The following is an 18457-nucleotide window of genomic DNA, read 5'->3' as shown; positions in this document are numbered from 1 at the left end:
AGAGATGTAGGGGATTCCAGAGTGTGGGGCCTAGGTGGCTGAAAGCATGGAGACAGTGTTGGAATGAAGAAAATGGTGGGGGATGGGGGGTGGTGGAGGGGTGAACAAGAGGCTGGAGTCTGAGGAACTGAGAACCCGATTGGCCAGGGTGGTGGTGGGGGGTGCGGTTGGTGGGGGGAGAAGAGTTGTAGGACTGGAGAAGGGTACAGAAATAGAGGAGCAAGACAGTGAAAGGATTTAAACAGGAAATGAGAAATAATTTTAAATGGAAAATCTGAGAGACCAGGAGCCATATTAATTTTTTTATTCATTTTCATGGGATGAGTGTGTTGCTGGCAAGGCCAGCATTTGTTGCCCATTCCTAATTGCACTTGAGGTGGTAGTGAGTTTCCTTCTTGAATTGCTGCAGTCCATCTGGCGCAGGTACACCCACAGTGTTTTTAGGGAGGGAGTACCAGGGTTTTGATCTGGCAGCAGTGGAGAAATAGCAATATACTTCAAAGTCAGTTGCTGATTAGCTTGGAGGTGAACCTGCAGATGGTGGTGTTCCCACACATCTGCTGCCCTTGTTCTTTTAGGTGGAAGAGGTTGCGGGTTTGGAAGGTGCTGTCGAAGGAGTTGTGGTGAGTTGCTGCAATGCATCTTGTATATGGTACATAAAGCTGCCACGCTGCATCAGTGGTGGAGGGCGTGAATGTTTAAGATGGTGGACGGGGTGACAATCAAGCTGATTGCATTGCCCTGGATGGTGTCAAGCTTCCGGAGTGGTGTTGGAGCCGCACTTATCCAGACAAGTGAAGAGTATTCCATCACATTCCTGACTTGTACCTTGTAGATGGTGAACAGGCTTTGGGGAGACAGGAGGTGGATTACTCGCCACAGAATTCCCAACCTCTGACCTGCTCTTGTAGCCACAATATTTATGTGGCTGGTCCAGTTCAGTGTCTTGTCAGTGGTAACCCCCAGGATGTTAATGAGGGATTCAGTGATGGTAATGCCATTGAATATCAAGGGGAGATGGTTAGATTCTCTCTTGTTTGAGATGGTCATTGCCTGGCACTTGTGTGGTGTGAATGTTACTCACCATTTATCAGCCCAAGCCTGGATATTGTCCAGGTCTTGCTGCATTTGGACACGGACTGCTTCAGTATCTGAGGAGTCACGAATGGTACTGAACATTGTGCAATGATCAGCGAACATCCCCACTTCTGACCTTATGATTGAAGGAAGGTCATTGATGAAGCAGCTGAAGATGATTGGGCCTAGGACTCTACCCTGAGGAACTCCTGCAGCGATGTCCTGGGGCTGAGATGTTTAGCCTCCAACAACGTCAAAAATCTTCCTTTGTGCTAAGTAAGAGTCCAACCAATGGAGAGTTTTCCCCCTGATTCCCATTGACCTCAATTTTGCTCAACTTCTTAATGCCACACTGGGTCAAATGCTGCCTTGATGTTAAGGGCAGTCACTCTCACTTCATCTCTTGAGTTCAGCTCTTTTGTCCATGTTTGAACCAAGGCTGTAATGAGGTCAGGAGCCGAATGGTCCTGCCAGAACCCAGACTGAACATCAGTGAGCAGGTTATTGGTGTGTAAGTGCCGCTTGGTAGTGTAACTTAATCCTTATATTAGAATTGCTGTTTTAGTTTAAGAAACATATAAATCATATAAGGTGTTTCGATGTTTCATGTTATATTCATAAAATATGAATTTACTGTTTTCTAATCAGAAAAGAAACCAGATCTGTAAACTCCATTCTCTTAGTTTTACACTAAACAGATCACAGAATACTATATTTTAAAATAGTCTTTTGAATGAAGGAATTTATTTTTCTACCCAATCTCTACCGTTGATAAACTGCAAGTCATCCAGAATGCCACAGCCAGTGCCCTCACCTGCACTAAAGGTTGTTTCACCATCACTCCTATATTTGCCATGCTTCACTGCCTATCCATGTCACAGAAAATTTAAGCTTCTCGTTCACACCTGCATGAACTCACCCTTTTCTACTTCGACCTTCTCTTCCAGCCACATTTCCTTTTGTTCTTCAACATCAACCTTGTTTTACACCCCCAATGTCAATTCCCCTTACCGTCCTCAATATCTCTGGCTTGCCACCTCCTTTCTTCCCTTCAAAAAACTCCTTAATATCCTCCATTTTGACTTTACTTCTACTGACTCTTTGCTACCCCCTCTAGTCCCTGACTCAAAAAAGTACTCTGGTTTCTTTGTTCATAAGTACTAAAGAAATGTACAATATTTTAATTGCATATTCTGGACTCAGAATATGGATGCTTTAAGTTTCTGTGGAGCTTCTCTATTTCACACGGGTGGTCAGCTTCACAGAATATTTGCTCTGCTATACTGTACACTTATATAGTTTGGAAATATATGCATTCACAGTACATGCATATAAACACGTGCAAAGTAGATATGAGTAAGCAACTGGAATCTGCAAATGTTTGAGATATGAAAAATATATATGTGATTTTTATATAACTAATATGAGCGATCAGGAGATTAGGGGAGACTGCTCAGTTAATGTTTACATTTTGTCTACCTGAATTTTAATTTGCTCTGGAATGCGATGTACTTCACAGATGAATGTTTTTGACTGATACTGGTTCAAAGAATTTGGGATGAATCAAGCCTTTTTGCCATTAAATCAAGCTATAAAGTAATAGTCAATAGCCACTTTCAGCTAAAGTGAAGTGCAAGATATTTTATATCAGACAGCTATGGAGAGTGAGATATTATGTACAGCAGATCAGTGAAAAACCTGTAATTGTGCTCTTCTGTGATGCACTTTATGTTTGGAGCCTCGTGTTTATCTAGTTGGTTGCATTGATGGCTCTGTTTATTACTCAGCAAGTTCCAAAAGAATAGTACTCGTTGTAGTCTCTGATAATGGGCGTTAGAGTCTAACACATGATTTTCAAATACATACAGACAATGTGAGTGGTTTAGTTATTTATATGAGTGCCTGTTATTTTTTGAATGAGTTATAAATTTTTAACTAGCCTTGGCAACAGTTCCGGAGCTTTAAAAAGAGAAAGCAGAAAACTGTCCTTGATCTATAGTTAAATCAAACAGTTGTTCATTGTTTAATAAATTTGCATAATAGCTGAAAACTTGAACAAGATCTGATGTGATGTTCTATCACTGATGGGGGAACTGGAGATAGATGTTGTGGAGACATGAGAATAATTCCAGTAGCTTAAAATTAATTGAAATCAGGGGTTTCTTGTTGTCTTGGGCATGTTCACGAATGTTTACCTAGGCAACAAGGTTAGGGAAAATTCTCTCAAAAGTGCAGAGAGTTTGGACTCACCTAGGGGATTGAAGTAGGGCATAACAGCTAAAAAAAAAAATAAAATAAAGGTAGAAAAGACCCAAAACAGATAGTGAAAACTCCCATTCAGTAAAAGCTCCATGATCCAAGACCTGAGCAGTTTTCCTGAATTTTCCTCCCAATAGAATTGGAACTCTGGACATGCATCCTCACTGCATTCACATACATATAAAAACACTGGAACATGATGCTTTGTAATTCTTGTGAACAGGGCTGTGATAGTCCAGCAGAATCAAGAAAATAGAATTTTTTTGAAAATTTACTTTGTTCCTACAGTGATGCATAACAGCCCAAATTTAGGCAGTTGCCTCTGATCATGTAGAACATGAAGTTGTTTTCCAGCATTTAACGTGAACAAAAATGCAAGTCAGTGAAATCTGAAGCTTAATTATAATATTGGGGTGAAGTTAGTAGCAAATGTTAAAGATCTTGATTGTTTTGTGTTTTTTATTAATCTAAAAGATTGAGCCTAGTTAAAAGTTGCAAAAGGATGCTGAAAAAGTGATTCTCAGTGAGTTAAGCTCACTTTGTTTTGAAGTAGTAGGTACTAATTTAGAATTATCTGAGTATCTCATTTGTTAAACCTGATGTATATTAAATGTTTCGGGTATTAGCCGTGAAAAGGCTAATTTTGAGCTACTAATCAACACATTTACCAAGCATATATTTTTCCTTCCTTTCTCTAGGAGCTCTTAACATTCTTCTATTTCTGAATGCTCTTCAATTGTTATTTTCTCATCAACCTGTTACACCTGCTGCATGAGAAACTGCTATCACCTGCCCAATTGCTTCTTCCCACATGATTTTCTTGTGTCCCAGTCATAGTTTCCATATGCAGTGAGTTGCATGTGATTCCTTTAATCTAGTGAATTGTAGCATATTGTATTTCCTACACACTTTACAGATTCTTCTGCTAACTCCAGATGCAGATTAGGTGATTGCTTTGCCCAGCATTTCTATTGACCACAGGCAAAATTTGTGATCCATACCTCCCATTGTCACTTGAATGCTTCAAATTTTAGTTGCTTACTGTGCTCCAATCAAGTTAACTTCAGGAACAGTGAGGGTAAGTTTTAGTTGTTGGCCACCCAATCTTAGTCTTAAAACTGGGTTGATGGTAGTTGAAAATTGGAGAGGGATGGGTTGCTTGAGCCATCGCTTGATACTCAAGGCCTCCAGTACAATTTTCAGGTGGGCTTAGAAATGGCCAAGCAGCATGCCTGCTTTTGAAATTAAATGTGAAAATCGGGGTTCGACACCAGTTGTAGGATTCCAATTATAAGAGTTAAAATTGGGCAGAGAAAAATCACTTCTTTTGTGGAGCCAGGTGGGGCAGGAGTGCTCTGTGTCGGAGCTGGCCAATTTTCTGCTCTCCCACAATTGATGAGCTGTTTTGACAAAAGGCCTTAACCCAAAATGATAATCATTCTTTTCTGTCTTCAGATACTGTATATTTCCAGCATTTTCTCTCTTCAATAAAGTTTATTGGACTTTGACTATGTAAAATTGATGTGTTACAAGTATGGTACAGTGACAACCAATTGGAAAGTGAGCTTTAGAGTGGCAGAGTCAGTACATGTCTAGTGCTAGAATGTCACAGCGTTACAGAATATTTACAGCACAGAAGGAGGCCATTCAGCCCATTGTGTCTGCACCGGGTCTCTGAATGAGCAATTAATTTAGTGACGTTCCCCCGCCTTCTCCCCATAATTCTGTACATTCTTCTTCAGGCAATTGTCTAATTCCCTATTGAATGCCTTGATTGAACCTGCCTCCGCCGCACTCCCTGGCAGTGTATTCCCGATCCTAATTACTCGCTGCATGAAAACGTTTTTCCTCATGTTATCATTGCTTCTTTTGCCAATTACGTTAAATCTGTGCCCTCTTGTTCTTGATCCTTTCACGGGTGGGAACGGTTTCTCCCTATCTATTCTGTTCAAACTCCTCATACTGTTGAATACCTCTATAAAATCTCCTCTCAGTCTTCTCTTCTCGAAGGAAAACAGCCCAACTTCTCCTCTCTATCTTCCATAATGAAGTTCCTCATCCCGGAACCATTTTCGTGAATCTTTTTTGCACTTTCTCCAATGCTTTCACATCTTTCCTGAAGTGTGATGCCCAGAACGGGACACAATACTCCAGCTGAGGCAGAACTAGTATCTTATACAAGTTCCAAATAACCTCCTTACTCCTGTATTCTATACCCCTATTAATAAAGCCTATGCTTTATTGACTGCTCTCTCAACCTGTCCTACCACCTTCAATGACTTATGCACATATACACCCCGGTCCCTCTGTTCCTGCACCCCCTTTAGAATTGTACCCTTTGTTTTATATTGTCTCTCCATGTTCTTCCTACCAAAATGAATCACTTCACATTTCTCTGCATTGACCTTCATCTGCCACTGGTCACCCATTCCACCAAATTGTCTCTGTCCTTTTGAAGTTCTATACTATTCTCCTCACAGTTCACAATGCTTACAAGTTTCGTATCATCCGCAAATTTTGAAATTGTGCCCTGTACACCAAGGTCCAGGTCATTAATATATATTAGGAAGAGCAAGGGTCCCAACGCTGACTCCTGGGGAACTCAACTACAAACCTTCCTCCAGCCCAAAAAACATCCATTAACCATTACCCTCTGTTTCCTGTCACTCAACCAATTTCATATCCAAATTACTGCTGTCCCTTTTATTCCATGAGCTATAACTTTGCTCACCAGTCTGTTGTGTGGCACTGTATCAAATGCCTTTTGGAAGTCTATGTACACCAACCACATCAACAGTATTTCCTTCATCAACCCTCTCTGATACGCCTTCAAAAAACTCCAGCAGGTTAGTTAAATATGATTTTCCCTTAAAAAATCCATGCTGGCTTTCTTTAATTAACCCACATTTGTCCATTTGTCTCTTGATTTTGTCCCGAATTATTGTTTCTAGAAGTTTCCCCACCACCAAAGTTAAACTAACTGGCCTGTACAACATTATTTTGGTTGTATGGGCAGAACATTTCTGGTAACTTTTCCCTTTTTCTCCTGTAATTTTAATTTCCTTTTTTATCCGCCTGATATCCCTGCAGCCAAGAAAATAGGGGTACAATTTGCACCTAGGCCATCACAGTACGCTCTGTAGCTAGCTGCCCAGAGAAGCTAGAGACTAGGGTAGAGAGTGACTCCTGCCTCTCATTGTACGATGTTGTTGCATACAATCAACACATTTCTGCTTGATGCACCTCAAATCTGGCAGTGAGCTGAGTGACACTCAAATCTGTGTCTGTGTCTATTACCAGGATGGTTCAAATTTATACTTAAAGAATTTAACATGATTTAGAAACTGGTTTAACAATTAAAGGCTTTGAAATGCTTCATTAAATTGTAAATGTGCAGTGAAATTAAATTAGCCGATCTAGCATGTGGTGTTGAGTTCAAGATGGTGTTTCAGTCTGTCAGTGAATTCCCAGTTATGTTGGCGTTCAAGAGGTGTTCTAAAAATAATACAGGTGAATTCAGTACAGTGAACCCTTGTGGGACTGCCAGAAAAGATTGTTATAAGGATGCTCACTGTAGTAGCGTTTGGTGACTTGCTGCATCAGAAAAAAAAATACTTTAATGAGGCTGCGTGCCTCAGGTTTTACTTCCATTTTAAATTTTACATTGCACTTGGGAAACCTGGCAGCTAAAGGGGGGTCTAACTCAACTGGGTCCAGCTGCCAAGAACTGTTCCAGCACTGTTTGTGGGCTAGGATGAACAGGAGTGCTCCCCACTCACCCATCCCGGCCTACCAAACTTGCCTGCAAACCACTCCCACTATTGTGTGACCTCCCCTCCCCCACAATCTACGATCTCCCATCCACCTAGCATTTCCAAAGTCTTTCCCCCACCCTACCCCACCCCACCCCCAGTCATTCTGATCCTCCCTTCCCTACTCTGTGCTCTCCAACTACAGCCTCCAATCTCCCCACTACCCCCCCAACTCCAACTTTTCTGATTGTTCCTCCGTTAGCCCACATGGTTGTAACTGTGCTTTTTACTAAGCTTATTGCTTTGCATATTGTGGCTTGTGATTTTCTTTATGGTCCCTATTAAATTACTGGTTTCCATTTATAATGTGATCCAATTGGCTAAAATATTCATCTATTGATTTGGAAGCAGTTGCATTTTCATCTGTATTCTGAAATGTTTCAAAAGAATAACAATAAGTATCTAAAAAGACTTTTTCTTGCGTATTCATAGGAAAGATACTTGGTAATAAACTTATATTTGTACTGTAAAGCACTTTTAAGTGCATGTAAAAGATTCCTATTTTTTAATTCAGTGTTGACTTGAAGGAAAGGAAATGTTTAGCCAAATATTGGGGAGAAGTTACAGGGTGTAAGTGAGAAGCAGGTCCAAACATGACCATTGGTTATGAAATGTAAGGGTGGGGAATGGGGACAGAGGGAAAATGTCATACGCCATTCTGGCACCCAGAAATACGCTGGTAAAGTAGACCCAAATGTTCAGCTCGAAAGCAGAACACACGGGTAAGCTGGGGCGTGGGTGGAAATTGTTAGACTGCAATCGAAAATGGATGGCTGCAAATGGGCCAGGCTAAGGGGATCCAAAAAATTGTGTTTAAAACATACTCAAATGCTGAAAAAGCACCACAAAACCCATGAAAAAAACAAACTGGCAGCTGGACTTGGGTGATTCATACCACCTTTGGCGGGAGACCTGCAACAGCATGATAGGAAAACTGGATTTTTTCATTATAAAATATTCACGTAGTGTTCTGCCATGTAAAATGTTGATATTAAAAGCAGGACACGGGAAGTAAACTTAATGTTGACAGACATGAGTGCTACATGCAAGCCTTTCAATATATTGCTAGTGGATCTTCCCTGGCATTCAGTTGGGAGGTTCCATGAAATGGACTGTGTGTTGACTGTGTGTTGTCTTTTTGAGGGTCTGCCTGTGTCAAAAAGACCGCTGCCGACCTCAACCAATTTACCTGAATGTGGAGCAGGAACACTCCTTCCGGCTCCACACTCAAACCACGCAGATCACTGGAATCCACCCAAGATTGCGACCTCAACCACCCCCTGATCTCCACTGTTGCACTCCTCAATCACCACCAAACACTACCCACCTTTAATGATCTCGTCCACTGCTATCTTCCCTAACGGTTACTGGTGCCTCCTTCTCAATCATCCGCTATCCCAGTTGCCTAATCTATAAGGGCTTGTTAGAGGGTCGCTTGGTATCACAACGGCCTGTTCTTCGAGACCTCTTCAGTGGCAAGCTTACTGGGGACGCCCATTAGGTGTTCCTGGCTCACTGGCTCCATGATAGAAGCCTGAGCCCTCATTATTACATATGCCTTTAGCCTATCCATTCAGGTGCAGGGATTGATTCCTGCGCCCCCTGGGCAGCTTTTCTTGAGCCTGTTTGAATTTCACGCGCATGGTCATGGGAGATCAATTAGAATACTTGTAATCGCCTCACTAATTCTCTTTATGTTGACTACTTCTTTCATACTTTCTTATCTCTTTTTGGTTTCCTTCTACATCTTTTATATTTCTCATAGTTTTCTTCTGTGCTATTCTTCCATGGTTATGCTTCTCTTTTCAATATTGTTTTTGCTGTAAACTCTATTAATCTACAGCAACTCTGTCTTTGACATCAAAGCAAAATACTGCTGATTCTGGAAATCTGAAATAAAAACAAGAAATGCTGGAAATACTCAGCAGGTCTGGCAATATCTGTGGAGAGAGAAGCAGAGTTAACATTTCAGGTCAGTGACTGAAGAAGGGTCACTGACCTGAAACGTTAACTCTGCTTCTCTCTCCACAGATGCTGCCGGACCTGCTGAGTATTTCCAGCATTTCTTGTTTTTATTACTGCCTTTGACATATTGCCTTTACTACTAATCAAAATGCATTTAATCTGTACCTTAACCACTTCATATATAAATATTGCTCACCTGGGAGAGCTATTTGATCTGCCAGTTTTTCCAAGCAATTAATGGTTGGATAGTTCTTCTATCCCCTAGGAAATTTATATTCCCAGCCTCTAGAATGGTTTACTGGGACAGTTGACTTTGAGGGCGGTTCTTTGCTGACTTAAAATCACACTTCCCACTGTTTATAATGTAGATGATCTGGGGCACTCTTCGTAATTGGAGAATAGCTGATGTGAATAATGTAGTGAGAGGAGAATTCTTGTTGCGATTGAATCAAATAACATGATTTGTTGCGGTACTACACAACAAAGCTGACTTCTCATGTGTCCTATATCTATACTTAGCATATTTATTGTTGGTCGTCGTCTTCTGCTTCTTGTGTCGAAAGACAATGGGTAAGTGCCTAGAGGTGGTCAGTGGTTTGTGAAGCAGCACCTGGAGTGGTTATAAAGGCCAATTCTAGAGTGACAGTCTCTTCCACAGGTGCTGCAGATAAAATTGGTTGTCGGGGCTGTTTCACAGTTGGCTCTCTCCTTGCACTTCTGTCTTTTTTTCCTGCCAACTGCTAAGTCTCTTTGACTCGCCACTCTTTAGCCCCGCCTTAATGGCTGTCCACCAGCTCTGGCGATCACTGGCAACTGACTCCCACCACTCGTGGTCAATGTCACAGGACTTCATGTCGCGCTTGCAGACGTCTTTAAAGCGGAGACATGGTGGGTCCGATACCAGTGACGAGCTCGCTGTACAATGTGTCCTTGGGGTTCCTGCCATCATCCATGCGGCTCACGTGGCCAAACCATCTCAAGCGTCGCTGACTCAGTAGGGTGTATATGCTGGGGATGTTGGCCGCCTCGAGGACTTCTGCGTTCGAGATATGGTCCTGCCACCTGATGCCAAGGATTCTCCGGAGGCAGCGAAGATGGAATGAGTTGAGACGTCGCTCTTGGCTGACATATGTTGTCCAGACCTCACTGCCGTAGATCAAGGTACTGAGGACACAGGCTTGAAACACTCGGATTTTTGTGTTCCCTGTCAGTGCGCCATTTTCCCACGCCCTTCTGGCCAGTCACGACATAGCAGCGGACGCCTTTCCCATGCGCTTGTTGATTTCTGCATCGAGAGACAGATTACTGGGGTGATAGTTGAGCCTAGGTAGGTGAATTCTTGAACCACTTCCAGAGCGTGGTCGCCGATATTGATGAATGGAGCATTTCTGATGTCCTGTCCTATGATGATCATTTTCCTGAGGCTGATGGTTCGGCCAAATTCGTTGCAGGCAGCTGCAATCCTGTCAATGAGTCTCTGCAGACACTCGTCTGTGTGGGATATTTAGTTTTAGTTTAGAGATACAGCACTGAAACAGGCCCTTCGGCCCACCGAGTCTGTGCCGACCATCAACCACCCACTTATACTAATCCTACACTAATTCCATATTCCTACCACATCCCCACCTGTCCCTATATATTTCTCTACCACCTACCTATACTAGGGGCAATTGCTAATGGCCAATTTACCTATCAACCTGCAAGTCTTTTGGCATGTGGGAGGAAACCGGAGCACCCGGAGGAAACCCACGCAGACACAGAGAGAACTTGCAAACTCCACGCAGGCAGTACCCAGAATTGAACCCGGGTCGCTGGAGCTGTGAGGCTGCGGTGCTAACCACTGCGCCACTGTGCAGCATGTTAATGCAGCATCGTCAGCAAAGAGGAGTTCCTTGATGAGGACCTTCCGTACTTTGATCTTCGCTCTAAGATGGGCAAGGTTGAACAGCCTGCCGTCTGATCTTGTGTGGAGGAAAATTCCTTCTTCTGAAGACTTGAACGCATGTGAGAGCAGCAGCGAGAAGAAGAGCCCAAACAGTGTGTACTATGTAGAAAAAGTGAAAGTAGTTTTCATTTCTCATCAATGACCATGTCCCCAATTTTAGTAAAGAACTCATAAACCTCAGATGTTGTATGAAAGGAAAAATATCCATATTTTAAAATCTGAAAGAATATTTAAAATTGCTTCAGGTTTCATTCATTGAGTAACTGAATCAGGAGGATTTCAAATTTGAGTTAGTTGATCTCACCTCCATAGGTTGGGAGGTGAATATAGGTTAATCACTGTCAAATGATCCCTACTGGAAGTATGCACATGTCAGCATGAGCGAGGAAAGAAAAAAGACATTCAATGACAATAGAGAAAAATGAACTCTTAAGTAAATGCAACTTTTAAAATGTCTTCAACTTGTTAACTCTCAATCATGATAAAGGTGATACAGTTACCTTCAGCACTCATGGGTTAGAGAAGAGAATATTGGCTCAGGTTCCCTTTGCTGTCCAGGGTCCACTGTGTTGACATTAGGGTAAGGATGGGATTGAACTAGGCTGTGATGCTCTGCCACATGAAAATAGCTGGTGACATTCACAGTCTATGCTCACACATTTAGTACTGAATTTTACCAGCCTCCCCGACGTCAGGGGTCATGGCAGGGGGGACCTGGAAAATACTTTTGGGAGAGGCCCATGGGCCTCGACGCCGGAAAGGACCCGCCCCATTTTACCAGCAGCAGTTCGGGATCGCAACAAATGTTTGTTGAGGGGAGAGGGCAATGAATACATTGAGTACACATTGGGGGAGTGAGAGAGGGGATTCAAAGTGATATTAAAATCTTATTTCAAATTTCCAGGCACCGGTACCTTTAAAAATGTAACTTCACCTGAAGGTCTGAAGCCCTTTAAAAATGGTGCCAACGCCATTGCTGGGGACGGAGCGCCCGCCCCCTCTATGTTAATGAACCACTGCGCACATCTTGCGCATGTGTCGCACTGGTTTTGAGGCTCACTGCCGTGATCGAAGATAACGCTGAAGATGGCCCCAGATGAGGCCTGCCATGGACCTCAACGCTGGCAGGGGCTGGCCAGATCCTTCCAGCGGCGGCGGGGCACTGTCACAGCCCCCCTGCTGCCACTCGGCAACGGTAGCACAATCACCATATGCAAATAAAGTAAATTAATAGGTTGGCATGTACTTAGCATTAATCTTGATGTCCCGCTGCGATCCTTTGCCTGGCGGGCATCACTCCTGTGCCTTCGGACCCCGTCCAGGGAAACAGGGTGCAACACTGGTGGGGAGGGGGAAGGAGGTAAGATAATCAGTACGGGGATGGGGGGACGGGATCAAATTAACATCATGGGTGCAGGGGATGGTGGAAAGGGTTGTAGTTTAAAGTTTGTGGGGTGGGGGAAGGTCAGATGGTAAAAGTAAGTGTTTTTGGGGGAAAAGGGCAAATAATTTAATTGTTATGGGGAGGGGGGGGGGGTGGGAGAGGAGCAAAAGAGATGTATTTATTTAATTTCATTAAATCTTTCTTTAAATATTTAAATATGCCAGTAGGGCTAACACAAATTTTTAAATGGCATCGGCGTGTCCACCTCATCGGCGGTGAGCTTATAAAATCCAGCCCAACACCTTTAGGAGGAGAAGAGAAAATATGGAGATAGGTTGTTAAATAGTTATGCCTGCCAAAGTAATTTTCAAATTAAATCATTGTACGTTATTATATAAAACTAAATGAGTGAACTGTTGCTGTTGAATATTTTGAGAATTCTGTCATTTCTTCAAAGTTTTCCATATTTATAGGTTTGGCTGGAAAGATTATGAATGCCATTGAAGAATGGGGATTTAATTTTACTGCACTTCAAATGGTAAGAAGATTAATCATTTTGTAAAAATATTGTTTTTAAAGTCATTTTATTTGCAAAACTGTGCAGGCCACTATTAGTTGGGAGACTTTTTCTAGAGCATATTTCAAAGAGCCTGTGGTACCTGAAACTTTGCTTTACAAACCCGATTGTGAGTCAATGATCCTCCATAGTTCTTGTTCTATCTCATCTGCTTAGTTGGAGTAGGGTTGTGAATGGGTGTAACGATCGATGTGGATGGTAGTCCTTGTCGCCAAGCAATCATCCTCAGAGCTCCTTTGGAAATGTAAGGATATATTTGACTGCCACAAGATGAAACTATCCTGGCAGCTGCCTAGGAACTGAGCACAGACTTGCATGAACTGTTTTTTGTGATCACATACAAGCTACATATTGATAGAGTGGGACTGCTTGTGGCTGACGTAGCCTCCTGCAACATGAGTGTAGTCATTAGCAACCTGTATTTGGAGGGAGTTAGTCATTGTAGAGATCTTCATGACACATTCACTTTGACTGTTGTCATCAATAGGAAGCATAATGTATTTGTTTGCCCTGGAAAATAGTGCACTGATCGACTCCTTGATGCGTTGGTGGATTGCCAACTGCAAGATGCGAGAGGTATCTCCAGTAGCACCCTGAAACATAGGAAATAGAAGCAGGAGTAGGTCATTCGGCTCCTCGAGCCTGCTCCGCCATTCAACTAGATAATGGCTGGTCTTCTACTTCAATACCATTTTCACGCACTATCTCCATATCCCTTGATATCTTTAATATCTAGAAATCTATTGATCTCTGTCTTGAACATACTCAATGACAGAGCCTCCACAGCCTTCTGGGGTAGAGAATTCCACATATTCACCACCCTCTACGTGAAGAAATTCCTCCTTATCTCAGTCCTAAATGGCCTATCTTTTATTCTGATACTTGTGCCCCCTGGTTCTAGACTGTCCCTCAGTCAGGGGAAACATCCTTCCTGCATCAACAGGGCTTGCCCTGTAAGAATTCTGTATGCTTCAATGAGATCACCTCTCATTCTTCTAAACTCTAGAGAATATAGGCCCAGTCTTCTCAATCTCTCCTCATAGGACAATCACACCATCACAGAAATCAGTCTGGTGAACCTTCATTGCACTCCCTCTATGGTAAGTATATCCTTCCTTAGTTAAGGATACCAAAACTGTACACAATACTCATGGTGCAGTCTCACCAAGGCTCTACACAATTGCAGCAAGACTTCTTTACTCCTGTACTCAAATTCTCTTGAAATAAAGGCGAACACACCATTTGCCTCCCTAATTGCTTGCTGCACCTGCATGTTAGCTTTCAGTGACCTATAAACAAGGCCACCCAAGTCCATTTGGACATCAACACTTCCCAACCTCTCACCATTTAATAAATATTCTGCAGTTCTGATTTTCCTACCGAAGTGCATAACTTCACAATTCTCCACATTGTATTCCATCTGCCATATTCTTGCCCACTCACTCAGCTTGTCTAAATCCCCCTGAAGCCTTTTTGCATCCTCCTCACAACTCACATTTCCCATCTAGTTTTGTGTCATCAGCAAACTTGGAAATATTATATTTGGAATGATCCAAAGCCAAAGAAGTTCAGGATGGTTGTCACCTTACTTGTACCAAGTTCTATTTACCCATCACCCTAATGCTTGCTGACATATTTTGGCACCTGGTTAAGCAATGTCTCGATTTTAAAATTCACCTCTTTGTTTTCAAACCCCTTCATGGCCTTGCTCCTTCCTATCTCTCTAATCTCCTCCAGCCCTACAATCCTCTGAGGTACCTGTGCTCCTTCAATTCTGGCTTCTTGAGCATCCCCAAATTTAATTCCTCCACCATTGGCAGCCATGAATTCAGCTGTCTAGGCCCTAAGCTCTTGAATTTCCTCCCTAAACCTCTCTGCCTTTCTACCTCTCTTTCCTCCTTTAAGATGTTCATTGAAACCTACTTTGACCAAGTATCTGGTTATCTGCCCTAATATCTCCTTATGTAGTTTGTTGTCAAATTTTCTTTAATAATACTCTTTTGAAGCGCCTTGGGACATTTTGCTATGTTAAAGATGTTATATAAATACAATTTGTTGTTTTTGTTAACTTCCATTGGTGTGGCATGGCCTCCTGTTGTGGCAAGCAGCAAGTCTTCATGCAGGAGCAGCAAAGGTGAGAAACAAGTTAGCTGACCAGTGCAACCTCCTCAGGCACTGCTCCTCAGACATAACTAACAAAGTCACTGTTGGCTTGTAGTCCTATTGGCTAGATAATGCTTCTGCAAATGTGTGCCTTCACCTTGTGTCTTCTCAGAGGTCCAACTGTAACTCTTCCTGCATCTTGAGGGCTCTGCTCTTGCTGCTGCTGCTCTTCTTCCTCCATCCAGTGCAGTGCAGCAATACCCATCACAATATTTAACTCGTTAATGAGGCAACCAACCAAGAGGAAGTAGTGGAAATAAGTCAGTTCCATAGTCCCAACTCACTTCGACTGCAACGAGCTCATGTGCACTGATGTCACTGACCTTAGTATCTGAGCTCTTTAAAGTTTGCAGCCTGCCGACTCTGAAACTGCTTTGGGGTCCTATTTGCATTGTAGCACCACAATTTGCATGAGATTCATGAGACTCCCAACTGTCTGTAGTAGGTACCGCTGCACGGATAGTCTGTTTCGTTAAAATGGTGCCAGATGACAACAGAGTGGCCTAGGAACAGTAAGTACACTTGCTTGAATTTAACGCGCACCCTGCAAGTTTCATTAACATTTCCTCTTGATGTTGAAGTAAAATACTTGCTTAAAGCAGACTTTTTTTAACACGTTTTTGGAATTCAATAATTAGAGGCACAGGTTTCTCTAGTCCAATTTTTAATTTAAAAAAAATCATATGGCAGATCTGCAAAGTTCAGTGAATGTTGCTTGACACTATTCTGTAGGTTCACTTCTTTGTCTCATTGCGTAATATTTGCACTCAGCAAATAATTATTGCCATTATTTCCATAATGCTGCAGTTTGTAAATGCCACAGAGCATGATTATTTTGTATTCATATTTTGAATAGTGGCCTAGAGATGGATTAGTTATTTTTTACTGATACAATATCGGTTAAACAGCCCTATGGCTATTCTTTTCCTTGGCATTCACAAGTTCAAAGTCAAAAATAAATTCCTCATCTTGAATTGGCATTTTAGGTTCTTAGTTGGCATGATCTGGACCTGCGCAAAATGATGAGTGACAGTTTGCAAAGGAGAGAGGGACAACTGGGGCAAGTTAATACTGTTGCTTTAGGCCCTTATACCAATTGATTCAAAGTGTCAAAGGCTCTGATGCATCTGTCCTTTCCTCGGTGTTCTGTCATTTGCTACCTCTGTTTCTGGACTTCTTCCTCTTCCTTTCCCTTGGCCACCTTGCACAACTTTCAAAAGTTATGGTGTGTATGAGTATCTTGATCACAATCCTGTCAATAGTACAGATTAGTACCCAAATATGTGCAGTATACTTCCTTCAGACAATCTAGGTTGACAGTGCGCTGATGGATTAATGCATTAGCTCATGGCCTCTTCTGTGAAGAAATATTGATAACACAGGTTCTAAATACCGACTTACTCTAGTTAACCTACTTAAATTCCCATTTTCATCTGGGAATAGCTTGTGTACATATGGTCTCTTTCAGATAAAGAATTTGCCTCTGTTCAGCATTTCTAGTAGATAACCTGGCTGACATTGCAAACTCATTAAATTGACTAGCTGAGGTTAGCTTACCACACTCCATTGGCACTTCATGTTGGTGTACCAACCAGCTTTTCCACTGGTCGCCCCAACAAATAGTGCATTGTTAGGAAACCATGGTGTTATGTTAAGGCTATATTTATATCTACAAGTATCCCATTGTACATCCCTTTCTACCTGAAGGAGGAAGGAAGAATCAGTGCAAACATGCAAGGCCTACCTTTAGGGCATTCAAAAAGGAGTCTACCAGATACTGTCGCTCAGATATTTGTGGCATTAGACAGTTAGTTAATTATAGAATAGAAAGGACTGAGGCTACAGTATTTTCCCTTCATATGACAGAGAAGCATTGCAGAAAGTCTTATACAAAAGTGTCACAGGAAATAAAATATATATATATTTTACTATGTTACTAGCAGATCTCCCATAATATTGCTCATGACAGTTGGAAGGTATACCTTTTATCACAAAAGGATATTATCAACAGTGTGATTGGGAAGTTTGTAGCTTATATGTCACAAGAAGTAAGTGTGATATTTAATGCTGACAGAAGGGGAGTGATTTTGAACTTTCATCCAAAGGGCAGGAAATAGGCAGGGTGAGGCGTCCACGAACCCGCTTGACGTATGTAGTGAGAGGCCTGACCACTTACCATCATCAGAATTCATTTCTATACCATTGGTGTGGTGTTCACAAATTAGCAGCTGGCTAATTGAAGAGGAACAAAAGTCTGGTAGCACCAATGTAGAACCTAGTTGATGCAGATAGGTAAAAATGGGATAATAAAAGCAAAATACTGCAGATGCTGGAAATCTGAGATTAAAAACAGAAAGTGCTGGAAATACTCAACTGGTCAGACAGCATCTGTGGAGAGAGAAACAGAGTTAACGTTTCAGGTCTGTGACCTTTCATCAGAACTGGCAAAAGTTAGAAAAGAATTAGGTTTTATGCAAGTGAAGGGGGTTGGGGGTGGTTAGTGGGGAAGAGAACAAAAGGGAAGCTATGTAACAGGGCAGAAGAGATTAAATAACAAAGCTGTCATGGGACAAAGGCAAAGAGTGTTTTAATACTTGTGGTGAAAGACAAAGCATTAGTCCAGAGAGAGTGAAAATGGGGCTTTGGTGGGAGAAAGGGGAAGACAAACCCAGGGAGGGCTGCAGAAGATTGGGTATCGCGGGGGTTGATCTTTCAGAGGTCACGAGCAGCATTAATGCTGCTCCTGGACCCTCAACAAAACACTTTTATACTTGAAATTTAACCTGTTTTTGAGTGAAGCATAGGAACAGGAGTAGGCTATTCAGCCCATCAAGCCATTTCTGCCATTCAATTAGCTCATGGCTGATCTGCCTTTTACCTGCCTTGGTTCCATATCCCTTAATGACCCTATTTATCAATGAGTGGCCAGCTTAGGATTCATGTCATCAGGGCCTGGTGATTTATCCATCTTCAATTCTGCTATTTTTGTTGAGAATCACTGAGGGTGGTGGTTGATGGCAAATGTTCATCCTGGAGTTTAGTTACTAGTGGTGTACCGCAAGGATCTGTTTTGGGGCCACTGCTGTTTGTCATTTTTATAAATGACCTGGAAGAGGGTGTAGAAGGGTGGGTTAGTAAATTTGCGGATGACACGAAGGTCGGTGGAGTTGTGGATAGTGCCGAAGGATGTTGTAGGGTACAGAGGGACAGAGATAGGCTGCAGAGCTGGGCTGAGAGATGGCAAATGGAGTTTAATGTGGAAAAGTGCGAGGTGA

The 18457-nt window shown here is 42.3% G+C and overlaps 1 protein-coding gene across 5 annotated transcripts in view; it reads left to right on the top strand.

The window, feature by feature from the left end:
• Positions 1-18457, top strand: part of nme7 (NME/NM23 family member 7) — a 321021-nt gene that overhangs the window by 178225 nt on the left and 124339 nt on the right. For all 5 annotated transcript variants that reach the window (XM_068040700.1, XM_068040699.1, XM_068040698.1 and 2 more), the window contains exon 7: positions 12916-12980. In XM_068040700.1, coding sequence (XP_067896801.1) covers positions 12916-12980 — 65 coding nt within the window. The remainder of the gene's footprint in view (positions 1-12915; positions 12981-18457) is intronic.

This window comes from Heterodontus francisci, chromosome 10, assembly GCF_036365525.1.
Source record: "Heterodontus francisci isolate sHetFra1 chromosome 10, sHetFra1.hap1, whole genome shotgun sequence".
Lineage (NCBI taxonomy): Eukaryota > Metazoa > Chordata > Chondrichthyes > Heterodontiformes > Heterodontidae > Heterodontus > Heterodontus francisci.
The sequence above is the reverse complement of the archived record's forward strand: the minus strand, read 5'-3'. Positions and strand labels throughout refer to the sequence as shown.